The sequence below is a fragment of the Pseudophryne corroboree genome, chromosome 6 (genome assembly GCF_028390025.1).
Source record: "Pseudophryne corroboree isolate aPseCor3 chromosome 6, aPseCor3.hap2, whole genome shotgun sequence".
In the NCBI taxonomy this organism is placed as follows: domain Eukaryota; kingdom Metazoa; phylum Chordata; class Amphibia; order Anura; family Myobatrachidae; genus Pseudophryne; species Pseudophryne corroboree.
The window spans coordinates 20,489,761-20,516,449 of NC_086449.1; the positions used below are offsets into that span (position 1 = coordinate 20,489,761).

The 26,689-nt window shown below is 43.1% G+C and overlaps 1 protein-coding gene across 1 annotated transcript in view; it reads left to right on the forward strand.

Annotated features, from left to right (window-relative positions):
- Positions 1 to 26,689, forward strand: part of LOC134934120 (olfactory receptor 5P56-like) — a 76,985-nt gene that overhangs the window by 15,313 nt on the left and 34,983 nt on the right. The window contains exon 2 of the mRNA XM_063929623.1: positions 1,524 to 1,697. Coding sequence (XP_063785693.1) covers positions 1,524 to 1,697 — 174 coding nt within the window. The remainder of the gene's footprint in view (positions 1 to 1,523; positions 1,698 to 26,689) is intronic.

The following is a 26,689-nucleotide window of genomic DNA, read 5'->3' on the forward strand; positions in this document are numbered from 1 at the left end:
AGTGAGGTTATATTACAAAGTATTGAGTTAAACTTTTTGATTGTCCAAATATTTATTTTCTGCAAGAATATACAAGTAAATTGTTTAAAAAATCATACAATGTGATTTCCTAGTTTTTTTTTCAGATTCTGTCTCTCACAGTTGAAGTGTACCTATGATGGAAATTACAGACCTCTCTCTTCTTTTTAAGTGGGTCAATTTGCACAATCGGTGGCTGTCCAAATACTTTTTTGCCCCACTGTATGTATTGACCATAGTCATGTCGACCTTTTGAACCTGTCAATATTTTGAACTGTCTACCTTTTACGTGATGACCTTTGCCCCTGTCGAAATTTTGACCTTGTCAACCTAATGCATGTCTATCATTATTGGTCTTTCTATTGACTGTAGACCTTTTTAGTGTAGATCTATAGACCGGATACCCCTTTTTATCAGGCATGTGTGGGTCTTACAGTGCATGTGACATGTTTTGCCTAATAGGCATGTTTTTGTTTTAGAATTACTGTAACTCGATTTTTCATTGATTTCAGCTTCTATTTGAGTTTGATTTGGACCAGATTTAGAGCTTCCAATATATATTTCATCACCTGATTGTTAGTAAAAACACTACTTTATAGGCACACAGGAATCAATAATCAGTCAATTTCTGACATTTTTAAATAGACCTACTGTAAATTCAACTTTTATTAAATTTACCCCAAAGACTCCTTGAGCTGAAGCCATTAAAGTGTGAGTTGGCTTGTACGATCCATTTTCACAGCAGATTAACACTTCAAATTGCATTTGCTATCCAATTCCAAACTTGCATTGCTTTTTCAGTGGACATTTGTATTTATTTGTGCTCACCCCCCCGGAGGGTGTGAAAATGTAGGGAAAACCTTTATTCTAAGGTTCAAGAAATGTCGGGACTTGCTGCAGAACCCCTTGGACATCCCCTGTAATGACTAGAAAGGCATTTGGAAGTTTTTCATTAGCTTAATGGGGCCAAGAATCACATGTAATTATTGGAGTTGAAAAATAGGCTCAAATTACCACCAAATCAACTTTCTCATTAGATTATGCACCCCAAATTTAATTTAAAATGATTTCAATTAAAAAATATTTGCCACATCTTTCTTAACCAACTCAACTGTATACTGTAAGCATTATGACTCCACATTGAGAATCCTAAATTTTGCCTACAGTATCTACAAGAAGTACACATACACACACTGCAGAGGGCATATATCTACCCAGCACAGCATGCCCATTTTAACCCTTCTAAATCTGGCGAATGTCCTAAGTGCCATTATAGCTCCACTTCATTCTGTCACTGTTTCTGGGAATACGGAAAAATTAGGTGTCTCTGTAATAAAATTGTATTTTTTAATAATGACTTCTTATCAATAAAATTGCAACTTGATCAACGGGCTTACTTTCATGCAAACTTCTCAGGGTGGCATTTAGGACCCCTCAAAAAGTGAATGATTACTATTCTTACTATGCTGTTTACTGTCTCCAAGAAAGTAATTTTGATGTGTTAGATTTCTAGTTCTTCACCATCACTAACTGAAGCGAAAAGGAAAATTCTCAAGCTCCTGAACTTTGACAGAAAATCTTCACAACCAAATGTTGAAAAAGGTATCATAAGCTTCTACATGAAATGGGGTCTCTACATTGACAAACTAGACCAGAGAACTCAGGATCAGATCTTCAAAGTATTTTAAACTACTGAATAGTTCTTACATAGGTGGCTATTAGCGGAGAACTAATCTCCACTACTGTAAAAAAATTATGTCTACCTTTTTTGTTTCGACCATTGTCATGTTGAACTTTTGACCATGTCAACCTTTTGAACTGTCTACATTTTACATGTTGACCTTTTGACCCTGTTGACCTAATGAATGCAGAACTTTTTAGTGTAGATCTGCAGACCGAATACCCCCATCCCTTACCAACTTCCTTTTGTATCTACCATTTCTCCCCTTCCCCCTACCCTTCATTCATGTGTTTCTCATTTGTTTTTGCTAATATTGTTTTTTATAAAAACAAGTTTTAATATTGTGATTGATGATGTTCTCATAGAATCGGATGGCATGTCTCATCTGCTTTTTGTTACTTATGCTAATTGTCTGCTGTCCCAATTTTTTGGCAATTTCTTTCCATTTTATGTTATGGGGCTCTCTCTTCGATTTTGCCTACATAATGCTTTCGACTCCTCACAGTTGACACCATACTGGTATGTGCATGTGCCATGATCTGATTTGTTTATAAAATCTAGATCAGTGTTTCCCATACTCGGTTCTCAAGAACCCTAATGGTCCATGTTTTCCATCGGCAGGTGCACTGTGTATCACAAACTATCACATTTTAAAAATACAGAGGTGATATGGAAAATGTGAATCATTAGGAGTCTTCGAGGAGCGAGTTTGGGAACCATTGATCTCGATAAATAGATGTTTTCCACTGACCTTTATTCTATTTTTACTTTCTTTAAATTCAATAAAACAGATTAAAATATATATATTTTAACAAGAAATAAAAAAATTATAATTTTTTCTTTTAAATTTACATTTAAAGTCACCTCAAATTCCCATAAAAAACAGCTTTTTAATTTTTTTTATTCTTCATTAAATTCCTTTGTAATTACATACAATTTGTCAGCTTTTTACATTTTGAAACCTTCATTTTTAAAAAATGTACAAAACAGCCATTTCACACCTTTTCTACGAGCATGCAGTACTTTGCTCAGCAACACAGTATATGATTCTGATAACGAAATTGTCACTTTTTTGGGGTCCATGAAGCTTTCCCCACTTTACATACACTTCACCCTAGTCACACACCCTCATCTCTAGTACTGCGAATTAGCATTACTAATTGAAACTCGCATTTCTCAGGTCCGCGCATTCGTGCGTGAAACATTTGAAGACTTGTACACTATTCTTTATTAAACTGTAATATAAAAAATGCAGTATAACCTTTAATTTTTGCCCTTAAAATTATGAAAGGAACTGTAGAAAGCATGACATTTCAACCTGTTATTTTTTCAATATATACATGTATTTTATCTATATATTTTTTTTCTAAACATAATGTTTACAACAATATGGATAGTGAGAATGCAAATTCCAAAACAAACATATGGTATCTTGCATTCATTTTCTTACAATCCACTGTAACAAAAGTTAAAATATCAGATATCTCATTTTGGTAAAAAAAATATTTAGCAAATTGCTCTGAGAATAATATGGCAACCCGTTCAATAGTCTTATAAATTCCAATATTTCTGGTTAATAATAGCCAGGTATGTTTATGAAAGACTGCAATTTCTAATAAGAAAATGGAAATTTCTCAAATACTGTAGGTAATCCCAAAATCAAAGGTGAAGAAACCGGTACAGTGTTTGATTTTTTTTTTTTTTTTAATAAGAGAAGTGTTAGACAAATAGGCCTTTTATTGCATAGGGGTCCTACAGAACCTTTCTGGAGAATCTTTAGACCACATTATTGTATACTCAGCCCAGCTGAAACACAACACAGAATTACCTGATAACTGAGGCTACATTTACTAAGCTTATCTTTTCAATTCCACTTGTGCACAAATTCCAAAAATTTCCAGCAGCAGATTAGTGGATGTTACAGGAAATGTGTAGCGTGAGGCTTCATTATTTATAAATGCAGAAGCCAAGCAGATATCACTAAGTGTATTATGTATCAGTGAGCATTGTGGGATTTGTCTGTTTATCTAATTCAGAGAAACTGCCAAGGGAAAAATACATTGTTCCCTGGGAAACAAATAGCTTTTGTCTGCATTAACTATATAGCTACTGATAGCTATCTGACCTGGGGTTAGTTTATTTCACAAATATATATATATTTCACCTCTTCTCAAATGTGGTACCTCCACCAGAGTTATGCTAGCATAGTAACATAGTAACATAGTATCCAAGGTTGAAAAAAGACAATTTGTCCATCATGTTCAACCTGTTTGAGGTCTCCTATGCAGTTTATTTTAGGACTAGTTATTTTAGTTTAGGACTAGATATATTAACTATAATATTTGTCAAGCACCATATCCCTGAATATCTTTATCCAATAGGAATTTATCTAATGCATTCTTAAAGGTGTTAACTGAGTCCACCGTTACTACACTCTCAGGCAGGAAAATTCCAAACACATATTTTCCTTACTGTGAAAAAACCTTTCCATCTCATTGTACGGAAACTCCTCTCCTCTAACCTAAGCGAGTGTCCACGCGTCCTCTGTGCTGATCTTTTTAAAAACAGGTCCATCACATGTTCTGTGTATTGTCCTCTTATATATTTGTAGATGTTGATCATGTCCCCTCTTAGTCTCCTCTTTTCCAATGTAAACATGCCTAGCCTTGCAAGCGTTTCCTCGTATTCCAGATAATATCTTATTAGCCTTCTTTGCTGCACTCCTACTTTGGGTACTGCTGCTTAGTTTGTTGTCTATGTGAACACCTTAGTCTTTTTCCAGTACAGAATCTCCTAATATTACTTCATTTAGTATGTTGGTGTTATTTTTGTTCTTGCTACCACAGTGCATTACCTTACACTTGTCTGTATTAAATCTCATTCTCCATTTTGCTTCCCATGCTTCTAGTTTAACTAAGTAATTCTGAAGAGACTCAACCATCCCCCTCCGTATTTATAACCTTACACAATTTGGTATCATCAGCAAAAATTGACACCATGCTCTCTAGACCTACTGTTAGGTCGTTAATGAAGATGAACAATAGTGGTCCAAGTACAGACCCTTGCGGCACCCCACTTAGCACTTTAGTCCAATTTGAAAAAGATCCATTAACCACAATGCGCTGCTCCCTATTATCTAACCAATTACTGACCCAAGTGCATATTGTACTCCCAAGCTCTATTTCTTGTAGCTTATAGATAAATCGCATGTGTGGTACTGTGTCGAAAGCTTTGGCAAAGTCTAGAAATATTACATCCACCTCCTTACCCTGATCAAGGTTCGCACTTACTATTTCATAAAAGCCAAGTAGGTTGGTTTGACATGATCTGTCCTTCACAAATCCATGTTGGTTCCTTTTAATGACCGAATTGGCTTCTAGGAACTTCTGAATACTATCCCTTAGAATACCTTCCAATACTTTCCCCACTATGGATGTAAGACTAACTGGTCTATAATTACCTGGTTAAGCTTTGCTCCCCTTTTTGAATATCGGCCCTACCTCTGCTATACGCCAGTCCTTGGGAACCATGCCTGATTTAACTGAATCAATGAAGATCAAAAATAGTGGTCTTGCTAGTTCAGCATGCAGCTCCATAAGAACCCTTGGGTGAATTCCATCGGGACCAGGTGACTTATTAATCTTTAACATTTTTAATCGGTCACAGACTACATCCTCACTAAAATAAGCATTTAGTGGTGGTACATTATCTTTGTTGAGATTGTGTGTTAGACCCTGCATTTGGTCCTCTCTGGTAAATACCGTTGAAAAAAACTTATTTAGTTTGTTTGCTATGTCATTATCATTTTTAATTAAGACTCCCAACTTGTCTTTTAAAGGGCCTATACTCTCCTTCTTTAAAATATTGCTGTTGATGTATTTAAAAAAAATTGGGATTTGCTTTGCTTTCCTTTGCACTAGTTTTTCAGTTTCTACTTTAGCCGCTCTTATTCCTTTTTTGCATATTTTGTTACAATCCTTATAGTGCTTAAATGACTCCGCATCCCCCTCAGTTTTGTATTTTTTAAATTCTCGTCTTTTTTTGCCCATTAGTTCCTTTATATTTTTGTTAAGGCACATTGGTTTGGGATTATTATTCCTTTTTTTTCTGCTGGTGGGAATAAATTTGTGAGTATTCTTAACTATCAGTGATTTTAATACATCCCATTTTTCTGTAGTATTTTTTTCCTGAAACAGAATTTCCCATTCAATGTCCTTTAATGCTTCCCTCATCCTGTCAAAGTTGGCTTTGTTAAAGTTTAGAGTTCTAATAGAGCCAGTATAGGATTGCTTATGAAAACTGATATTGAATATGACCATATTGTGGTCGCTGCTTCCTATGGGCTCCCCTACTATAATATTTGATACCAGTTTCCCATTGTTAGTTAATACCATGTCTAAGAGTGCATTGTACCTAGTTGGTTCCTCGATTAATTGAACTAAGTAGTTATCATTTAGCGTGTTTAAAAACATATTGCCCCTAGCAGTATCACATGAATTGTTATTCCAGTTTATCTCAGGATAGTTGAAGTCTTCCATCACTACTATGTCTCCTACTCCTACTGCTCTTTAAATTTGATTCAGTAACAATTTATCATCAGACACATTAATACCAGGTGGCCTGTAGCATACCCCCAATAATAACTTCTTTATGCATTTTCCCCCGCATTTAATTTCTACCCATAACGTCTCAATAGTATTTACAGTCCCCTCTTGGATATCTTCCCATATAACAGGTTTTAGAAATGGCTTTACGTAAAGACATACCCCTCCACCCCGTTTATTTAGTCTGTCTCTCCTGAACAACGTATAACCCTTCAGATTGACTGTCCAATCGTGAGATTCGTCCCACCAAGTTTCAGTAATGCCTATAATATCATATTGTTTGCTTGCTGCAAGGATTTCTAGTTCCCCTTTTTGCCTGCAAGGCTTCTAGCGTTTTCATACATACAATTGAGATAAGTATTTCCTCTTGTGGTATGGACATCACTCTCTATATGCAGCAATGATGACCCATAATCGTCATTTGTTAGTGTTATGCTAAAACCCTTATTAATACCCTGGTTAATACCCTTGCCATCTGCTCTTTCCCTCCCCCCTACTCCTCCTCCATTACGTTCACTAACATCATCCCTGCTATTCTCACTGCATGACTCGTAATTTCTTGCTAAACCCTCCCCCCAGGCACCTAGTTTAAAATCTCCTCCAACATTCTAACCATCCTTCTCCTCAGCACCGCTGCCCCCTCCTCATTCAGGTGCAATCCATCTTGACAAAAGAGATGGCGCCTGACTGAGAAGTCCGCCCAGTGTTCTAGGAACACAAACCCTTTTTTACTGTACCAATCCCTAAGCCACACATTTAGCTCCCTAATCTCCCTCTGCCTCCCTGGACTAGCACGTGGCATGGGTAATAATTTGGAGAATATTACCTTAGATGTCCTATCCTTAAGTTTCTTGCCTCAGTCCCTATAGTCTTTCTTCAGGACATCGCACCATCCACTGACTTTGTCGTTGGTGCCCACGTGCACCAAGACCGCCAGTTCATTCCCGCCCCTCCCAACAATCTATTTACCCATTCTGCGATGTGCTGCACCCGAGCACCCTGGAGACAACAGACTGTATGGCGATCATGGTCCCGGTAGCAGATTGCCCTATCTGGCCTCCTAATAATGAAATCCCTTACCACCACAATCTGACTAGGTACCTCACTATCTTTTATCCCAACTGCGCCAGAGGGACCGCTCCTCTGGTTGCTAGAGGGAACAGTCTCCTCCGGCACCGTCATTTCCTCACTATCATCCTCCGAATCCTTGTCCAGTCATGCAAATTTATTTGGGTTTGATAGTTCAGAGATGTCGAGACTCCCCCTCTTTTTCTTCCTTCTAACTGTGATCCAGCTGGCTACCTGAATATCCTCGTCTACCGGTGACCCCTCCCAACTATTACAAACTATTTAGATATATTTACTAAGTGTTGGCAATGATGGCATGACCTCCAACATGACCCGCTCCACTAGGTAGAAAATGCTCTGTTCCTGGACTTCTTTGCCAGTGGCAGTTACAGAGGTGGGACGGCAGCACAGTCCAAAATTCAAATAGGGGAACCAAACCAACTGCCACTGAGTCCTGGATGGTGATGATTGGCAGTGTTTGGGGTGGCAGTTGGTGTGGCTCCTCTAGTTGAATTTTGGACTGTGCTGCAGCTCCGCCTCAGTAACTGCCATTGGCAAGGAAGTCCAGGAACAGAGCATTTTGTACCTAATGGAATGGGTCATGTTGGAGGGTATGTGACGCACATCTCTAAGAGTTACAGATTAAGACAGTTTCCCAAACTCCACCATTACCATCTAGGATTTAGTGATATCCATGATTGAGCACATGTGGTAAATTTACTAAGACAGGAGTTCTATTTAAGATAAGATGTTTCTCATAGCAACCATTCAGATTCTACTTCTAATTTATCTAGCACCTTTTAGAAGATAATACCTGGAATCTGATTGATTGCTAAGGGGCAACATCCCATCTTAAATAGACCTCCCATCTTAGTAAATTTACCCCTAGGTATCCATGATTGAGCACATGGTATCCATGATTGAGCATGGCAGTTTGCAATCATATGGCACCAATTCACTTTTCCCTACTGTACCAAGGGGTATACCCCAAAAAAAGGGCATTTAGGGGGCAGGGGACATCCAGAGTGTGCTAGGAGGCAGGAGATTGAAGATAACAGGAAACATTCAGAGCAGTGCAACGGGATTGTGTCTCCGCATTAATCTATGGGGGTTATTCAGACCTGATCTCTCCTGTGCAATTTCAAACAGCGGGTGATCAGCGATAAACTGCACATGTGTATGCATCGCAATGCGCACGTGCGTCTGTAGACAATAACAGAATCAGAATCAACTTTATTGGCCAGGTATACTTGCGTATACTAGAAATTTGTCTTCGGTTTGCTATACAACATCCAAGTAGGTAACCGATAAGCAGGTGTGGGGGAAGAGGGGCAAGTGAAGTCATACAGATAGGTATACCATAGGGACACAAGTGAGTGTACATCTAGTCAGTCAATGTTCAGGAGTTCAGCTGCTTTGGGAAAGACATTTTTGAGGCTTCTGGTGGACCCGGCGGGGAAGGCCCTGTAACGCCTGCCTGAAGGAAGCAAGTTAAACATGCTGTGGTCGGGGTGTAGCTGATCAGGCATCGCCCATCAGCGACAGGCTGGTGCGAAAATTCTAATTGCACAGCCATTCGCATGCTGAGTAACAGGAAGCAGACGCAAAGGGGGTGGTAGCTGACCGTTTTCTGGGAGTGTCAGGGAGAACGCAGGCATGCCCAAGTGTTTTCAGGGAGGGTGTGTGACGTCAGCTCCCACCCCAATCAGTCTGTTCTCTTCGCACTGTAGGAGTAAGCCCTGGGCTGCGCACAGACTGCACACACTGGTAAAAACCATTCACTTGTAAGTGAGGTGAGAATGGATTTGCAGCTGTCCGCTGACTGAGGGATTTTTTAGCTGCTCAGCGTACACATGTGATCGCACACTTGCTCAGTGAATATATAATCCCCTTGGGCAGCGACTATCTGATCGCAGGACAATTTTAGCAGCCCAGCAATCAGGTCTGAATTAGGCCCTATCTTCACTACTACCCTCCATAATGTTGTGGAACCATTCATAGGGATTCATACTGTAACTTGTGCTTTTAGTAGTGATGAGCGGGTTCGGATCCTCGGAATCCGAACCCCCCCGAACTTCACCCATTTTACACGGTTCCGAGGCAGACTCGGATCCTCCCGCCTTGCTCGGTTAACCCGAGCGCGCCTGAACGTCATCATCCCGCTGTCGGATTCTCGCGAGATTCGGATTCTATATAAGGAGCCGCGCGTCGCCGCCATTTTTCACTCATGTATTGGAAATGATAGTGAGAGGACGTGGCTGGCATCCTCTCACTTTGTTTCAGGGGGCTGCAAATATCTTTATTCTGGGGACCAGCAGTATTATAGGAGGAGTACAGTGCAGAGTTTTGCTGACCAGTGACCACCAGTATTATACGTTCTCTCTTCTGCCTGAAAAACGCTCCATATCTGCGCTCAGTGTGCTGCATATATCTGTGCTCACACTGCTTTATTGCGGGGACTGGGGACCACCAGTATATTATATAGGAGGAGTACAGTGCAGAGTTTTGCTGACCAGTGACCACCAGTATTATATGTTCTCTCCTCTGCCTGAAAAACGCTCCATATCTGTGCTCAGTTTGCTGCATATATCTGTGCTCACACTGCTTTATTGTGGGGACTGGGGACCACCAGTATATTATATAGGAGGAGTACAGTGCAGAGTTTTGCTGACCAGTGACCACCAGTATTATACGTTCTCTCCTCTGCCTGAAAAACGCTCCATATCTGTGCTCAGTGTGCTGCAAATATCTGTGCTCACACTGCTTTATTGTGGGGACTGGGGACCACCAGTATATTATATAGGAAGAGTACAGTGCAGAGTTTTGCTGACCAGTGACCACCATTATTATACGTTCTCTCCTCTGCCTGAAAAACGCTCCATATCTGTGCTCAGTGTGCTGCATATATCTGTGCTCACACTGCTTTATTGTGGGGACTGGGGACCACCAGTATATTATATAGGAGGAGTACAGTGCAGAGTTTCGCTGACCAGTGACCACCAGTATTATACGTTCTCTCCTCTGCCTGAAAAACGCTCCATATCTGTGCTCAGTGTGCTGCATATATCTGTGCTCACACTGCTTTATTGTGGGGACTGGGGACCACCAGTACATTATATAGGAGTTGTACAGTGCAGAGTTTTGCTGACCTGTGACCACCAGTATTATACGTTCTCTCCTCTGCCTGAAAAACGCTCCATATCTGTGCTCAGTTTGCTGCATATATCTGTGCTCACACTGCTTTATTGTGGGGACTGGGGACCACCAGTATATTATATAGGAGGAGTACAGTGCAGAGTTTTGCTGACCAGTGACCACCAGTATTATACGTTCTCTCCTCTGCCTGAAAAACGCTCCATATCTGTGCTCAGTGTGCTGCATATATCTGTGCTCACACTGCTTTATTGTGGGGACTGGGGACCACCAGTATATTATATAGGAGGAGTACAGTGCAGAGTTTTGCTGACCAGTGACCACCATTATTATTAGAGATGAGCGCCGGAAATTTTTCGGGTTTTGTGTTTTGGTTTTGGGTTCGGTTCTGCGGCCGTGTTTTGGGTTCGACCGCGTTTTGGCAAAACCTCACCGAATTTTTTTTGTCGGATTCGGGTGTGTTTTGGATTCGGGTGTTTTTTTAAAAAAACCCTAAAAAACAGCTTAAATCATTGAATTTGGGGGTAATTTTGATCCCAAAGTATTATTAACCTCAAAAAACATAATTTACACTCATTTTCAGCCTATTCTGAACACATCACACCTCACAATATTATTTTTAGTCCTAAAATTTGCACCGAGGTCGCTGTGTGAGTAAGATAAGCGACCCTAGTGGCCGACACAAACACCGGGCCCATCTAGGAGTGGCACTGCAGTGTCACGCAGGATGGCCCTTCCAAAAAACCCTCCCCAAACAGCACATGACGCAAAGAAAAAAAGAGGCGCAATGAGGTAGCTGACTGTGTGAGTAAGATTAGCGACCCTAGTGGCCGACACAAACACCGGGCACATCTAGGAGTGGCACTGCAGTGTCACGCAGGATGTCCCTTCCAAAAAACCCTCCCCAAACAGCACATGACGCAAAGAAAAAAAGAGGCGCAATGAGGTAGCTGTGTGAGTAAGATTAGCGACCCTAGTGGCCGACACAAACACCGGGCCCATCTAGGAGTGGCACTGCAGTGTCACGCAGGATGTCCCTTCCAAAAAACCCTCCCCAATCAGCACATGATGCAAAGAAAAAGAAAAGAAAAAAGAGGTGCAAGATGGAATTATCCTTGGGCCCTCCCACCCACCCTTATGTTGTATAAACAAAACAGGACATGCACACTTTAACCAACCCATCATTTCAGTGACAGGGTCTGCCACACGACTGTGACTGATATGACGGGTTGGTTTGGACCCCCCCCAAAAAAGAAGCAATTAATCTCTCCTTGCACAAACTGGCTCTACAGAGGCAAGATGTCCACCTCATCTTCACCCTCCGATATATCACCGTGTACATCCCCCTCCTCACAGATTATCAATTCGTCCCCACTGGAATCCACCATCTCAGCTCCCTGTGTACTTTGTGGAGGCAATTGCTGCTGGTCAATGTCTCCGCGGAGGAATTGATTATAATTCATTTTAATGAACATCATCTTCTCCACATTTTCTGGATGTAACCTCGTACGCCGATTGCTGACAAGGTGAGCGGCGGCACTAAACACTCTTTCGGAGTACACACTTGTGGGAGGGCAACTTAGGTAGAATAAAGCCAGTTTGTGCAAGGGCCTCCAAATTGCCTCTTTTTCCTGCCAGTATAAGTACGGACTGTCTGACGTGCCTACTTGGATGCGGTCACTCATATAATCCTCCACCATTCTTTCAATGGGGGGAGAATCATATGCAGTGACAGTAGACGACATGTCCGTAATCGTTGTCAGGTCCTTCAGTCCGGACCAGATGTCAGCATCAGCAGTCGCTCCAGACTGCCCTGCATCACCGCCAGCGGGTGGGCTCGGAATTCTGAGCCTTTTCCTCGCACCCCCAGTTGCGGGAGAATGTGAAGGAGGAGATGTTGACAGGTCGCGTTCCGCTTGACTTGACAATTTTGTCACCAGCAGGTCTTTCAACCCCAGCAGACCTGTGTCTGCCGGAAAGAGAGATCCAAGGTAGGCTTTAAATCTAGGATCGAGCACGGTGGCCAAAATGTAGTGCTCTGATTTCAACAGATTGACCACCCGTGAATCCTTGTTAAGCGAATTAAGGGCTGCATCCACAAGTCCCACATGCCTAGCGGAATCGCTCCGTGTTAGCTCCTTCTTCAATGCCTCCAGCTTCTTCTGCAAAAGCCTGATGAGGGGAATGACCTGACTCAGGCTGGCAGTGTCTGAACTGACTTCACGTGTGGCAAGTTCAAAGGGCATCAGAACCTTGCACAACGTTGAAATCATTCTCCACTGCACTTGAGACAGGTGCATTCCATCTCCTATATCGTGCTCAATTGTATAGGCTTGAATGGCCTTTTGCTGCTCCTCCAACCTCTGAAGCATATAGAGGGTTGAATTCCACCTCGTTACCACTTCTTGCTTCAGATGATGGCAGGGCAGGTTCAGTAGTTTTTGGTGGTGCTCGAGTCTTCTGTACGTGGTGCCTGTACGCCGAAAGTGTCCCGCAATTTTTCTGGCCACCGACAGCATCTCTTGCACGCCCCTGTCGTTTTTTAAAAAATTCTGCACCACCAAATTCAAGGTATGTGCAAAACATGGGACGTGCTGGAATTTGCCCATATTTAATGCACACACAATATTGCTGGCGTTGTCCGATGCCACAAATCCACAGGAGAGTCCAATTGGGGTAAGCCATTCCGCGATGATCTTCCTCAGTTGCCGTAAGAGGTTTTCAGCTGTGTGCGTATTCTGGAAAGCGGTGATACAAAGCGTAGCCTGCCTAGGAAAGAGTTGGCGTTTGCGAGATGCTGCTACTGGTGCCGCCGCTGCTGTTCTTGCGGCGGGAGTCCATACATCTACCCAGTGAGCTGTCACAGTCATATAGTCCTGACCCTGCCCTGCTCCACTTGTCCACATGTCCGTGGTTAAGTGGACATTGGGTACAACTGCATTTTTTAGGACACTGGTGAGTCTTTTTCTGACGTCCGTGTACATTCTCGGTATCGCCTGCCTAGAGAAGTGGAACCTAGATGGTATTTGGTAACGGGGGCACACTGCCTCAATAAATTGTCTAGTTCCCTGTGAACTAACGGCGGATACCGGACGCACGTCTAACACCAACATAGTTGTCAAGGACTCAGTTATCCGCTTTGCAGTAGGATGACTGCTGTGATATTTCATCTTCCTCGCAAAGGACTGTTGAACAGTCAATTGCTTACTGGAAGTAGTACAAGTGGGCTTACGACTTCCCCTCTGGGATGACCATCGACTCCCAGCGGCAACAACAGCAGCGCCAGCAGCAGTAGGCGTTACACGCAAGGATGCATCGGAGGAATCCCAGGCAGGAAAGGACTCGTCAGACTTGCCAGTGACATGGCCTGCAGGACTATTGGCATTCCTGGGGAAGGAGGAAATTGACACTGAGGGAGTTGGTGGGGTGGTTTGCGTGAGCTTGGTTACAAGAGGAAGGGATTTACTGGTCAGTGGACTGCTTCCGCTGTCACCCAAAGTTTTTGAACTTGTCACTGACTTATTATGAATGCGCTGCAGGTGACGTATAAGGGAGGATGTTCCGAGGTGGTTAACGTCCTTACCCCTACTTATTACAGCTTGACAAAGGGAACACACGGCTTGACACCTGTTGTCCGCATTTCTGGTGAAATACCTCCACACCGAAGAGCTGATTTTTTTGGTATTTTCACCTGGCATGTCAACGGCCATATTCCTCCCACGGACAACAGGTGTCTCCCCGGGTGCCTGACTTAAACAAACCACCTCACCATCAGAATCCTCCTGGTCAATTTCCTCCCCAGCGCCAGCAACACCCATATCCTCCTCATCCTGGTGTACTTCAACACTGACATCTTCAATCTGACTATCAGGAACTGGACTGCGGGTGCTCCTTCCAGCACTTGCAGGGGGCATGCAAATAGTGGAAGGCGCATGCTCTTCACGTCCAGTGTTGGGAAGGTCAGGCATCGCAAACGACACAATTGGACTCTCCTTGTGGATTTGGGATTTCAAAGAACGCACAGTTCTTTGCGGTGCTTTTGCCAGCTTGAGTCTTTTCAGTTTTCTAGCGAGAGGCTGAGTGCTTCCATCCTCATGTGAAGCTGAACCACTAGCCATGAACATAGGCCAGGGCCTCAGCCGTTCCTTGCCACTCCGTGTGGTAAATGGCATATTGGCAAGTTTACGCTTCTCCTCCGACAATTTTATTTTAGGTTTTGGAGTCCTTTTTTTTCTGATATTTGGTGTTTTGGATTTGACATGCTCTGTACTATGACATTGGGCATCGGCCTTGGCAGACGACGTTGCTGGCATTTCATCGTCTCGGCCATGACTAGTGGCAGCAGCTTCAGCACGAGGTGGAAGTGGATCTTGATCTTTCCCTAATTTTGGAACCTCAACTTTTTTGTTCTCCATATTTTATAGGCAGAACTAAAAGGCACCTCAGGTAAACAATGGAGATGGATGGATTGGATACTAGTATACAATTATGGACGGACTGCCACGGTTAGGTGGTATAAAAAAACCACGGTTAGGTGGTATATATTATAATAATAATACAATTATGGATGGACGGACTGCCTGCCGACTGCCGACACAGAGGTAGCCACAGCCGTGAACTACCGCACTGTACACTGGTTGATAAAGAGATAGTAGTATACTCGTAACAACTAGTATGACACTATGACGACGGTATAAAGAATGAAAAAAAAACCACGGTTAGGTGGTATATATTATAATAATAATACAATTATGGATGGACGGACTGCCTGCCGACTGCCGACACAGAGGTAGCCACAGCCGTGAACTACCGCACTGTACACTGGTTGATAAAGAGATAGTAGTATACTCGTAACAACTAGTATGACACTATGACGACGGTATAAAGAATGAAAAAAAAACCACGGTTAGGTGGTATATATTATAATAATAATACAATTATGGATGGACGGACTGCCTGCCGACTGCCGACACAGAGGTAGCCACAGCCGTGAACTACCGCACTGTACACTGGTTGATAAAGAGATAGTAGTATACTCGTAACAACTAGTATGACACTATGACGACGGTATAAAGAATGAAAAAAAAACCACGGTTAGGTGGTATATATTATAATAATAATACAATTATGGATGGACGGACTGCCTGCCGACTGCCGACACAGAGGTAGCCACAGCCGTGAACTACCGCACTGTACACTGGTTGATAAAGAGATAGTAGTATACTCGTAACAACTAGTATGACACTATGACGGTATAAAGAATGAAAAAAAAACCACGGTTAGGTGGTATATATTATAATAATAATACAATTATGGATGGACGGACTGCCTGCCGACTGCCGACACAGAGGTAGCCACAGCCGTGAACTACCGCACTGTACACTGGTTGATAAAGAGATAGTAGTATACTCGTAACAATTAGGATGACACTATGACGGTATAAAGAATGAAAAAAAAACCACGGTTAGGTGGTAGGTATATAATAATAAATAATACAATTCTGGTCGGACGGACTGCCTGCCGTGTGCCGACACAGAGGTAGCCACAGCCGTGAACTACCGCACTGTACACTGGTTGATAAAGAGATAGTAGTATACTCGTAACAATTAGGATGACACTATGACGGTATAAAGAATGAAAAAAAAACCACGGTTAGGTGGTAGGTATATAATAATAAATAATACAATTCTGGTCGGACGGACTGCCTGCCGTGTGCCGACACAGAGGTAGCCACAGCCGTGAACTACCGCACTGTACACTGGTTGATAAAGAGATAGTAGTATACTCGTAACAATTAGGATGACACTATGACGGTATAAAGAATGAAAAAAAAACCACGGTTAGGTGGTAGGTATATAATAATAAATAATACAATTCTGGTCGGACGGACTGCCTGCCGTGTGCCGACACAGAGGTAGCCACAGCCGTGAACTACCGCACTGTACACTGGTTGATAAAGAGATAGTAGTATACTCGTAACAATTAGGATGACACTATGACGGTATAAAGAATGGAAAAAAAACCACGGTTAGGTGGTAGGTATATAATAATAAATAATACAATTCTGGTCGGACGGACTGCCTGCCGTGTGCCGACACAGAGGTAGCCACAGCCGTGAACTACCGCACTGTACACTGGTTGATAAAGAGATAGTAGTATACTCGTAACAATTAGGATGACACTATGACGGTATAAAGAATGAAAAAAAAACCACGGTTAGGTGGTAGGTATATAATAATAAATAATACAATTCTGGTCGGACGGACTGCCTGCCGTGTGCCGACACAGAGGTAGCCACAGCCGTGAACTACCGCACTGTACACTGGTTGATAAAGAGATAGTAGTATACTCGTAACAATTAGGATGACACTATGACGGTATAAAGAATGAAAAAAAAACCACGGTTAGGTGGTAGGTATATAATAATAAATAATACAATTCTGGTCGGACGGACTGCCTGCCGTGTGCCGACACAGAGGTAGCCACAGCCGTGAACTACCGCACTGTACACTGGTTGATAAAGAGATAGTAGTATACTCGTAACAATTAGGATGACACTATGACGGTATAAAGAATGAAAAAAAAACCACGGTTAGGTGGTAGGTATATAATAATAAATAATACAATTCTGGTCGGACGGACTGCCTGCCGTGTGCCGACACAGAGGTAGCCACAGCCGTGAACTACCGCACTGTACACTGGTTGATAAAGAGATAGTAGTATACTCGTAACAATTAGGATGACACTATGACGGTATAAAGAATGAAAAAAAAACCACGGTTAGGTGGTAGGTATATAATAATAAATAATACAATTCTGGTCGGACGGACTGCCTGCCGTGTGCCGACACAGAGGTAGCCACAGCCGTGAACTACCGCACTGTACACTGGTTGATAAAGAGATAGTAGTATACTCGTAACAATTAGGATGACACTATGACGGTATAAAGAATGAAAAAAAAACCACGGTTAGGTGGTAGGTATATAATAATAAATAATACAATTCTGGTCGGACGGACTGCCTGCCGTGTGCCGACACAGAGGTAGCCACAGCCGTGAACTACCGCACTGTACACTGGTTGATAAAGAGATAGTAGTATACTCGTAACAATTAGGATGACACTATGACGGTATAAAGAATGAAAAAAAAACCACGGTTAGGTGGTAGGTATATAATAATAAATAATACAATTCTGGTCGGACGGACTGCCTGCCGTGTGCCGACACAGAGGTAGCCACAGCCGTGAACTACCGCACTGTACACTGGTTGATAAAGAGATAGTAGTATACTCGTAACAATTAGGATGACACTATGACGGTATAAAGAATGAAAAAAAAACCACGGTTAGGTGGTAGGTATATAATAATAAATAATACAATTCTGGTCGGACGGACTGCCTGCCGTGTGCCGACACAGAGGTAGCCACAGCCGTGAACTACCGCACTGTACTGTGTCTGCTGCTAATATAGACTGGTTGATATTTAAAGAGATATTAGTAGTATACAACAATACTATACTGGTGGTCAGGCACTGGTCACCACTCCTGCAGCAAAAGTGTGCACTGTTAATTAATATAATTGTACTCCTGGCTCCTGCTAACAACCTGCAGTGCTCCCCAGTCTCCCCCACAATTAATTATAAGCTTTTAATTTATACATTGATGACTGTGCAGCACACTGGGCTGAGCTGAGTGCACACAGACTGAGTCACACTGTGTGACTGACTGTGCTGTGTATCGTTTTTTTTTTCAGGCAGAGAACGGATATAGCAGAGAGAAGTGAACGGATATATTATATTAAATAAAAGTTAACTAGCAACTGCACTGGTCACTGACTGTGGTAAACTAACTCTGTCTGCGACTCTGCACAATCTCTCTCTATCTAATCTATCTATCTCTATTCTAATGGAGAGGACGCCAGACACGTCCTCTCCCTATCAATCTCAATGCACGAGTGAAAATGGCGGCGACGCGCGGCTCCTTATATAGAATCCGAGTCTCGCGATAGAATCCGAGCCTCGCGAGAATCCGACAGCGTCATGATGACGTTCGGGCGCGCTCGGGTTAACCGAGCAAGGCGGGAAGATCCGAGTCGCTCGGACCCGTGGAAAAAAAAGTGAAGTTCGTGCGGGTTCGGATTCAAAGAAACCGAACCCGCTCATCTCTAATTATTATACGTTCTTTCCTCTGCCTGAAAAATGCTCCATATCTGTGCTCAGTGTGCTGCATATATCTGTGCTCACACTGCTTTATTGTGGGGACTGTGGACCACCAGTATATTATAAAGGAGGAGTGCAGTGCAGAGTTTTGCTGACCAGTGACCACCAGTATTATACGTTCTCTCCTCTGCCTGAAAAATGCTCCATATCTGTGCTCAGTGTGCTGCAAATATCTGTGCTCACACTGCTTTATTGTGGGGACTGGGGACCACCAGTATACAGTATTATAAAGGAGGAGTATAGTGCAGAGTTTTGCTGACCAGTGACCACCATTATTATACGTTCTCTCCTCTGCCTGAAAAATGCTCCATATCTGTGCTCAGTGTGCTGCATATATCTGTGCTCAAACTGCTTTATTGTGGTGACTGGGGACCACCAGTTTATTATATAGGAGGAGTACAGTGCAGAGTTTTGCTGACCAGTGACCACCAGTATTATACATTGATCTATTACTGGCATATAATTCCACACATTAAAAAATGGAGAACAAAAATGTGGAGGGTAAAATAGGGAAAGATCAAGATCCACTTCCACCACGTGCTGAAGCTGCTGCCACTGGTCATGGCCGAGACGATGAAATGCCATCAACGTCATCTGCCAAGGCCGATGCACAATGTCATAGTAGAGAGCATGTAAAATCCAAAAAAATAAAGCTCAGTAAAATGACCCAAAAATCTAAATCAAAATCCTCTGAGGAGAAGCGTAAACTTGCCAATGTGCCATTTACGACACGGAGTGGCAAGTAACGGCTGAGGCCCTGGCCTATGTTCAAGGCTAGTGGTTCAGCTTCACCTGAGGATGGAAGCAGTCATCCTCCTGCTAGAAAACTTAAAAGAGTTAAGATGGCAAAAGCACAGCAAAGAACTGTGCGTTCTCCTTAATCACAAATCCCCAAGGAGAGTCCAATTGTGTCGGTTGCGATGCCTGACCTTCCCAACACTGGACGGGAAGAGGTTGCGCCTTCCACCATTTGCACGTCCCCTGCAATTGCTGGAAGGAGCACCCGCAGTCCAGTTCCTGATAGTCAAATTGAAGATGTCACTGTTGAAGTACACCAGGATGAGGATATGGGTGTTGCTGGCGCTGGGGAGGATATTGACAAGGAGGATTCTGATGGTGAGGTGATTTGTTTAAGTCAGGCACCCGGGGATACACCTGTTGTCCGTGGGACGAATATTGCCATTGACATGCCTGGTCAAAATACAAAAAAAATCACCTCTTCGGTGTGGAATTATTTCAACAGAAATGCGGACAACTGGTGTCAAGCCATGTGTTGCCTTTGTCAAGCTGTAACAAGTAGGGGTTAGGACATTAACCACCTAGGAACATCCTCCCATATACGTCACCTGGACCGCATTCATCAGAAGTCAGTGACAAGTTCAAAAACTTTGAATGACAGCGGAAGCAGTCCACTGACCACTAAATCCCTTCCTCTTGTAACCAAGCTCCAGCAAACCACACCACCAACTCCCTCAGTGTCAATTTCCTCCTTACACAGGAAAGCCAATAGTCCTGCAGGCCATGTCACTGTCAAGTCTGATGAGTCCTCTCCTGCCTGGGATTCCTCCGATGCATCCTTGAGTGTAACGCCTACTGCTGCTAGCGCTGCTGTTGTTGCTACTAGGAGTCGATCGTCATCCCAGAGGGGAAGTCGGAAGACAACTTGTACTACTTCCAGTAAGCAATTGACTGTCCAACAGTCCTTTGCGAGGAAGATGAAATATCACAGCAGTCATCCTGCTGCAAAGCGGATAACTCAGACCTTGGCAGCCTGGGCGGTGAGAAACGTGTGTCCGGTATCCACCGTTAATTCACAGGCAACTAGAGACTTGATTGAGGTACTGTTTCCCCGGTACCAAATACCATCTAGGTTCCATTTCTCTAGGCAGGCGATACCGAAAATGTACACAGACATCAGAAAAAGAGTCACCAGTGTCCTAAAAAATGCAGTTGTACTCAATGTCCACTTAACCACGGACATGTGGACAAGTGGAGCAGGGCAGACTCAGGACTATATAACTGTGACAGCTCACTGGGTAGATGTATTGCCTCACGCAGCAAGAACAGCAGCGGCGGCACCAGTAGCAGCATCGCGCAAACGCCAACTCGTTCCTAGGCAGGCTACGCTTTGTATAACCGCTTTCCATAAGAGGCACACAGCTGACAACCTCTTACGGAAACTGAGGAACATCATCACAGAATGGCTTACCCCAATTGGACTCTCCTGGGGATTTGTGACATCGGACAATGCCACCAATATTGTGCGTGCATTACATGTGGGCAAATTCAAGCACGTCCCATGTTTTGCACATACATTGAATTTGGTGGTGCAGAATTATTTAAAAAACGACAGGGGCGTGCAAGAGATGCTGTCGATGGCCCGAAGAATTGCGGGCCACTTTCGGCATTCAGCCACCGCGTGCCAAAAACTGGAGCACCAGCAAACAGTCCTGAACCTGCCCTGCCATCATCTGAAGCAAGAGGTGGTAACGAGGTGGAATTCAACCCTCTATATGCTTCAGAGGATGGAGGAGCAGCAAAAGGCCATTTAAGCCTATACAGCTTCCTACGATATAGGCAAAGGAGGGGGAATGCACCTGACTCAAGCGCAGTGGAGAATGATTTCAACATTGTGCAAGGTTCTGCAACCCTTTGAACTTGCTACACGTGAAGTCAGTTCAGACACTGCCAGCCTGAGTCAGGTCATTCCCCTCATCAGGCTTTTGCAGAAGAAGCTGGAGACATTGAAGGAGGAGCTAAAACAGAGCGATTCCGGTAGGCTTGTGGGACTTGTGGATGGAGCCCTTAATTCGCTTAACCAGGATTCACGGGTGGTCAATCTGTTCAAATCAGAGCACTACATTTTGGCCACCGTGCTCGATCCTAGATTTAAAACCTACGTTGTATCTCTCTTTCCGGCAGACACAAGTCTGCAGAGGTTCAAAGACCTGCTGGTGAGAAAATTGTCAAGTCAAGCGGAACGTGACCCGTCAACAGCTCCTCCTTCACATTCTCCCGCAACTGGGGGTGCGAGGAAAAGGCTAAGAATTCCGAGCCCACCCGCTGGCGGTGATGCAGGGCAGTCTGGAGCGAGTGCTGACATCTGGTCCGGACTGAAGGACCTGCCAACGATTACTGACATGTCGTCTACTGTCACTGCAAATGATTCTGTCACCATTGAAAGAATGGTGGAGGATTATATGAGTGACCGCATCCAAGTAGGCACGTCAGACAGTCTGTACGTATACTGGCAGGTAAAAGAGGCAATTTGGAGGCCCTTGCAGAAACTGGCTTTATTTTACCTAAGTTGCCCCCCCTCCAGTGTGTACTCCGAAAGAGTGTTTAGTGCAGCCGCTCACCTTGTCAGCAATCGGCGTACGAGGTTACTTCCAGAAAATGTGGAGAAGATGATGTTCATCAAAATTAATTATAATCAATTCCTCCGTGGAGACATTCACCAGCAGCAATTGCCTCCAGAAAGTACACAGGGACCTGAGATGGTGAAATCCAGTGGGGACGAATTAATAATCTGTGAGGAGCGGGATGTACACAGTGAAAGGGGTGAGGAATCGGAGGATGAGGAGGAGGTGGACATCTTGCCTCTGTAGAGCCAGTTTGTGCAAGGAGAGATTGATTGCTTCTTTTTTGGTGGGGGCCCAAGCCATCATTTCAGTCACAGTCGTGTGGCAGACCCTGTGGCTGAAATGATGGGTTTGTTAAAGTGTGCATGTCCTGTTTATACAACATAAGGGTGGGTGGGAGGGCGCAAGGACAATTCCATCTTGCACCTCTTTTTTCTTTCATTTTTCTTTGCATCATGTGCTGTTTGGGGACTATTTTTTTGAAGTGCCATCCTGTCTGACACTGCAGTGCCACTCCTAGATGGGCCAGGTGTTTGTGTCGGCCACTTGGGTCGCTTAGCTTAGTCACACAGCTACCTCATTGCACCTCTTTTTTTCTTTGCATCATGTGCTGTTTGGGGACAATTTTTTTAATCTGCAATCCTGTCTGACACTGCAGTGCCACTCCTAGATGGGCCAGGTGTTTGTGTCGGCCACTTGGGTCGCTTAGCTTAGTCATCCAGCGACCTCGGTGCAAATTTTAGGACTAAAAATAATATTGTGAGGTGTGAGGTGTGAGGTGTTCAGAATAGACTGGAAATGAGTGGAAATTATGGTTATTGAGGTTAATAATACTGTTGGATCAAAATGACCCCCAAATTCTATGATTTTATCTTTTTTTTAGGGGTTTTTGTAAAAAAACACCCGAATCCAAAACACACCCGAATCCGACAAAAAAATTTCAGGGAGGTTTTGCCAAAACGCCTCCGAATGCAAAACACGGCCGCGGAACCGAATCCAAAACCAAAACACAAAACCCGAAAAATATCCGGTGCACATCACTAGCTTTTAGATTGTCTTAGTCAAACATAATTGAAGTCAGCCAACTAATTACTTCTTCTACTTCCTCCTATGACCTGTTTTTTTTCCACTGATGGATCCAACATGACTAGATCCTAAACAAACAACTTGGTAGTCTTATTTCAATGGTCTCACAGCAGTGGTAATATGAATGGATGCTCTGCGGGTACCAGACAATGAATATAAGGGCAAGGAAATCAGCAGCCATAACTAGATGGCACATGTAACAATATAAGAATAACATAATTTTCTTAAACAGACTTCTGTGTATAGGAAGCTTAGAGTTAAGGTTACATTTACTAAAATGGTTGAGTTTTTATTTTCTGTAGTTTTTCAATCAGTTATACAAACTGCCCATTTAGTAATGTCAAAACTGACAAAAAATGAGCAAACGGCTGACCTCAGAACACTTTAGAATATCGGACAACAAACTATAGATCATTTTACATAGACAAGTATACTATCCACAGGTTCAATAAGCATCAGTTTGCAAAAAGATTAAAAACTGACCATAAAAATGACAGCCAACTAGACCAAACAATAGACCAGCTGTGGCAGGCGATTTTGGGTGAAGCCCTGAACAGATCAAAGTGATCTGTGCAGGGTCTATTTGAATTATAATCTTGAGTAAGGTTAAAAATAGATTTAAAATGTGTGAGGTCCTCTCCCCAATCAATATCCAGCCCAGGGCCTCGGAGTGTAGACTGGCATTGGAAAATAGGGGATACAATGGTGCAGAGTTCTTTCTATTTTTCAATAACCAGCACTAGGCTTAACCAGTCAGTCAGCTGATGCAATAGCAGGGGAACATACTGCATAAGGTTCCCCTGCCCTTACCGAAACCAGCACCAAACAGAGGGGTCACCTCTCCCTTTTCAGCTGACGGCCCTTCTCTGCATACCCTGTGCTTTTGTGGAGAGGTAATAGTTAAAATGAAAGAGTTAATTAATATTGTTTTTTACAAGTGGCTTATAGATCCCAGCAAACTTTCCCTGGCATGATGGCACTTGTTGAGCCACCAGTGCCAGCATGCCAGGATATTATGGGCCCATGGCACCTGTAGTCCAACTGCAAGAAAAATATTAAACAAAAGACAGGACTTGGACACCAAATGGGTCCCTAATTTGCCAATTTAATGCTCACAATGTGAAAAGGTCCCCTCCTCTAGGTCCATGTTGCATCCCATTTCTTGTCAACACGGAATATCGACATTACTGGTCCTCACAGGGTCCCATTGCGAGTGAGATGTCAGTCACAAACACTCTCCATAGGAATTAATTGGAACTGGTCAGAACGTGGGAACTGTCATGCACTAACCATTCAGCACATCCCCTTGGTACAAAGCCCAGGGCTTATTGTCCTTGAGGAGGCTGACCCCATACTTTGGGGGGTCTCCGCTTCCCTGGGGATTTTAGCTCTGTACTGACCAGTTTGGGGCTAGTTGCCATTATGGTAGGGTGACCCCACACTGTTTGTCCTCCGCTATATCATTAACACCCCAGCTGGTTCAGCCTAGTACTGATTGCTGGAAAACAGGGGGAAACCCATGCTGTTTTTCCCCAATCTCCAAAACCAATCTATGCTCAATGGCTTGAGGCTAGTTATGGATTTTGGGAGGAAGGGGTATGAACCTTTTTCAAACATATTATTAACCACTTAACTGATGATTTTTCCCTTCAAAACTGTTAATAACATTGTTTTTTAAAAGTTATTTAATAAAGTTTAAAAAGTATTTCTCTAAATATTTAAACATTATATTATGCACATCTGCAGAATGGATCTTCTCATCAAAAACGGGGGAACAGGGTGCAATGGCGCAGTCGCACGAGATCTGACCATGCCAGTGAAGTGGTTTTAAAATGAAGGGCTTCCATTCTGCAGCAGATTGACGTCATGTTTGCTGTTGGATCTGCTGTGGAATAGTGGGAATTAAATCCAAAGCATATCGCTGCTGGCTTTCAAAGGACACTGGAAAACCAATGGTTAGAAAATGCGCAATTTTTAGACACGGACACGACATTGATATACTCGCCGTTGACCAATGGTTTCGAAAATTACCCAAATTTGATACTTAGCAAATTTACGCCTTAGCGCTTTATTAAGTTCAAAAAGTTAATTTTTAATTTGGTGATAATGTAAATTGATTTTGGTGTACAGGGTTTTGTCCCTTAATATCACGCACAATTTACTGTTTCTTTCTGGCACAATAGCGCACAGGGATCGAGAAGAGGAAGTGACATGATTGCATTAGCGATCACTTCATTTATAACAAATCCTTTTGGATGTGATTTTTCACACATTCCAGGAAACTGGTTTCTTATTGTCCCAATAATTAATAAATATGCTCCTAATTACTAGAAGTAGGCACCATTGTGTACACAGAAACATGAAAAAAATGTGAGTACATATACTACACTTATAATAAATTGTATCCATGTTTCAATAAATTATTTTCATGTTCATTTATACTGTAGGTTATTATGATACTTGTTAGATAGACTGTAATCATGAAAGACTGTGATAAGCATGGCCAATACCACTGTTACTATCATTGTACACCCCATGGTGTATACTTTTGACCCCCTACTGTATATACCATTGCATTTGTGGTCTGCATTAAATCACATACAAGTGTGCTCTAAAAGTGGTCAGGGCTGCTATCAGGGAGATACAGTGGATACCAGTGTATGCAATCCCAATTTACACAGAGGTCATCCATGCCAATAACCCTGGCTGCAAACTGCTTCATTCAGATGGAGCACCGTTTATCTTGGCTTCTCCGCTGCACCTAGACACACCATGGTTTATTAGCCTAAGCCTTTCATCTATTGTTTTCAGATGCAGAGAGAACAATACAGCAGGGGATGAAGTGATTACAAGCAGGGGATTAAGTGATTACAGCAGGGGATTAAGTCTGACTGCCCAGTCTCAATTAATCCTATTAAAGGCCAAGATAAAGGTGGCTCCATCTTTATTCACAGGTACATGCCTACCTGTGAGTAAAAAGCACTTCAAAGCAAGTATTGCACCCCTATGCAATTGCGATAAACAACTCCACACTCTAGCAGAGAGGCAGCTGGATTTATATGGGGCACGGAGTTTGTGTGCACTTGGCCCCCTGTGGCCTCTTTCTCAGAGCTTCAGTCCTTCTTCTCTCTGTCCCTGCCCCTAGGTCACTTCTTCTGAGCTGCTGACTGATTGATATGGGGCACGGGTTTGCATGCCCTGGACCTGCCTCTTTCTCAAGGGGCTTCAGTTCCTCCTCTCTCTGTCCTTACACCCATATTTCTTTTTCTGCTCTCCTTCTCCCTTTTATTACATTGGCTTGACAACACTTCCCTAAATGTGTATCTGGCTCCACTTCCCATCTGCGCCTCTGTCCCACACTGTTAAACAGTATGTGCCTCTTCCTCCTTCAGTTAGCTGTGCCTCTGCCCATCCCCCCATTGTTTATCTGTTGTTAAACACTGCTTCATTGAATTGAAGTATTTCATGTAAGCACATTTTACCTTTAATAAACTTTTTTT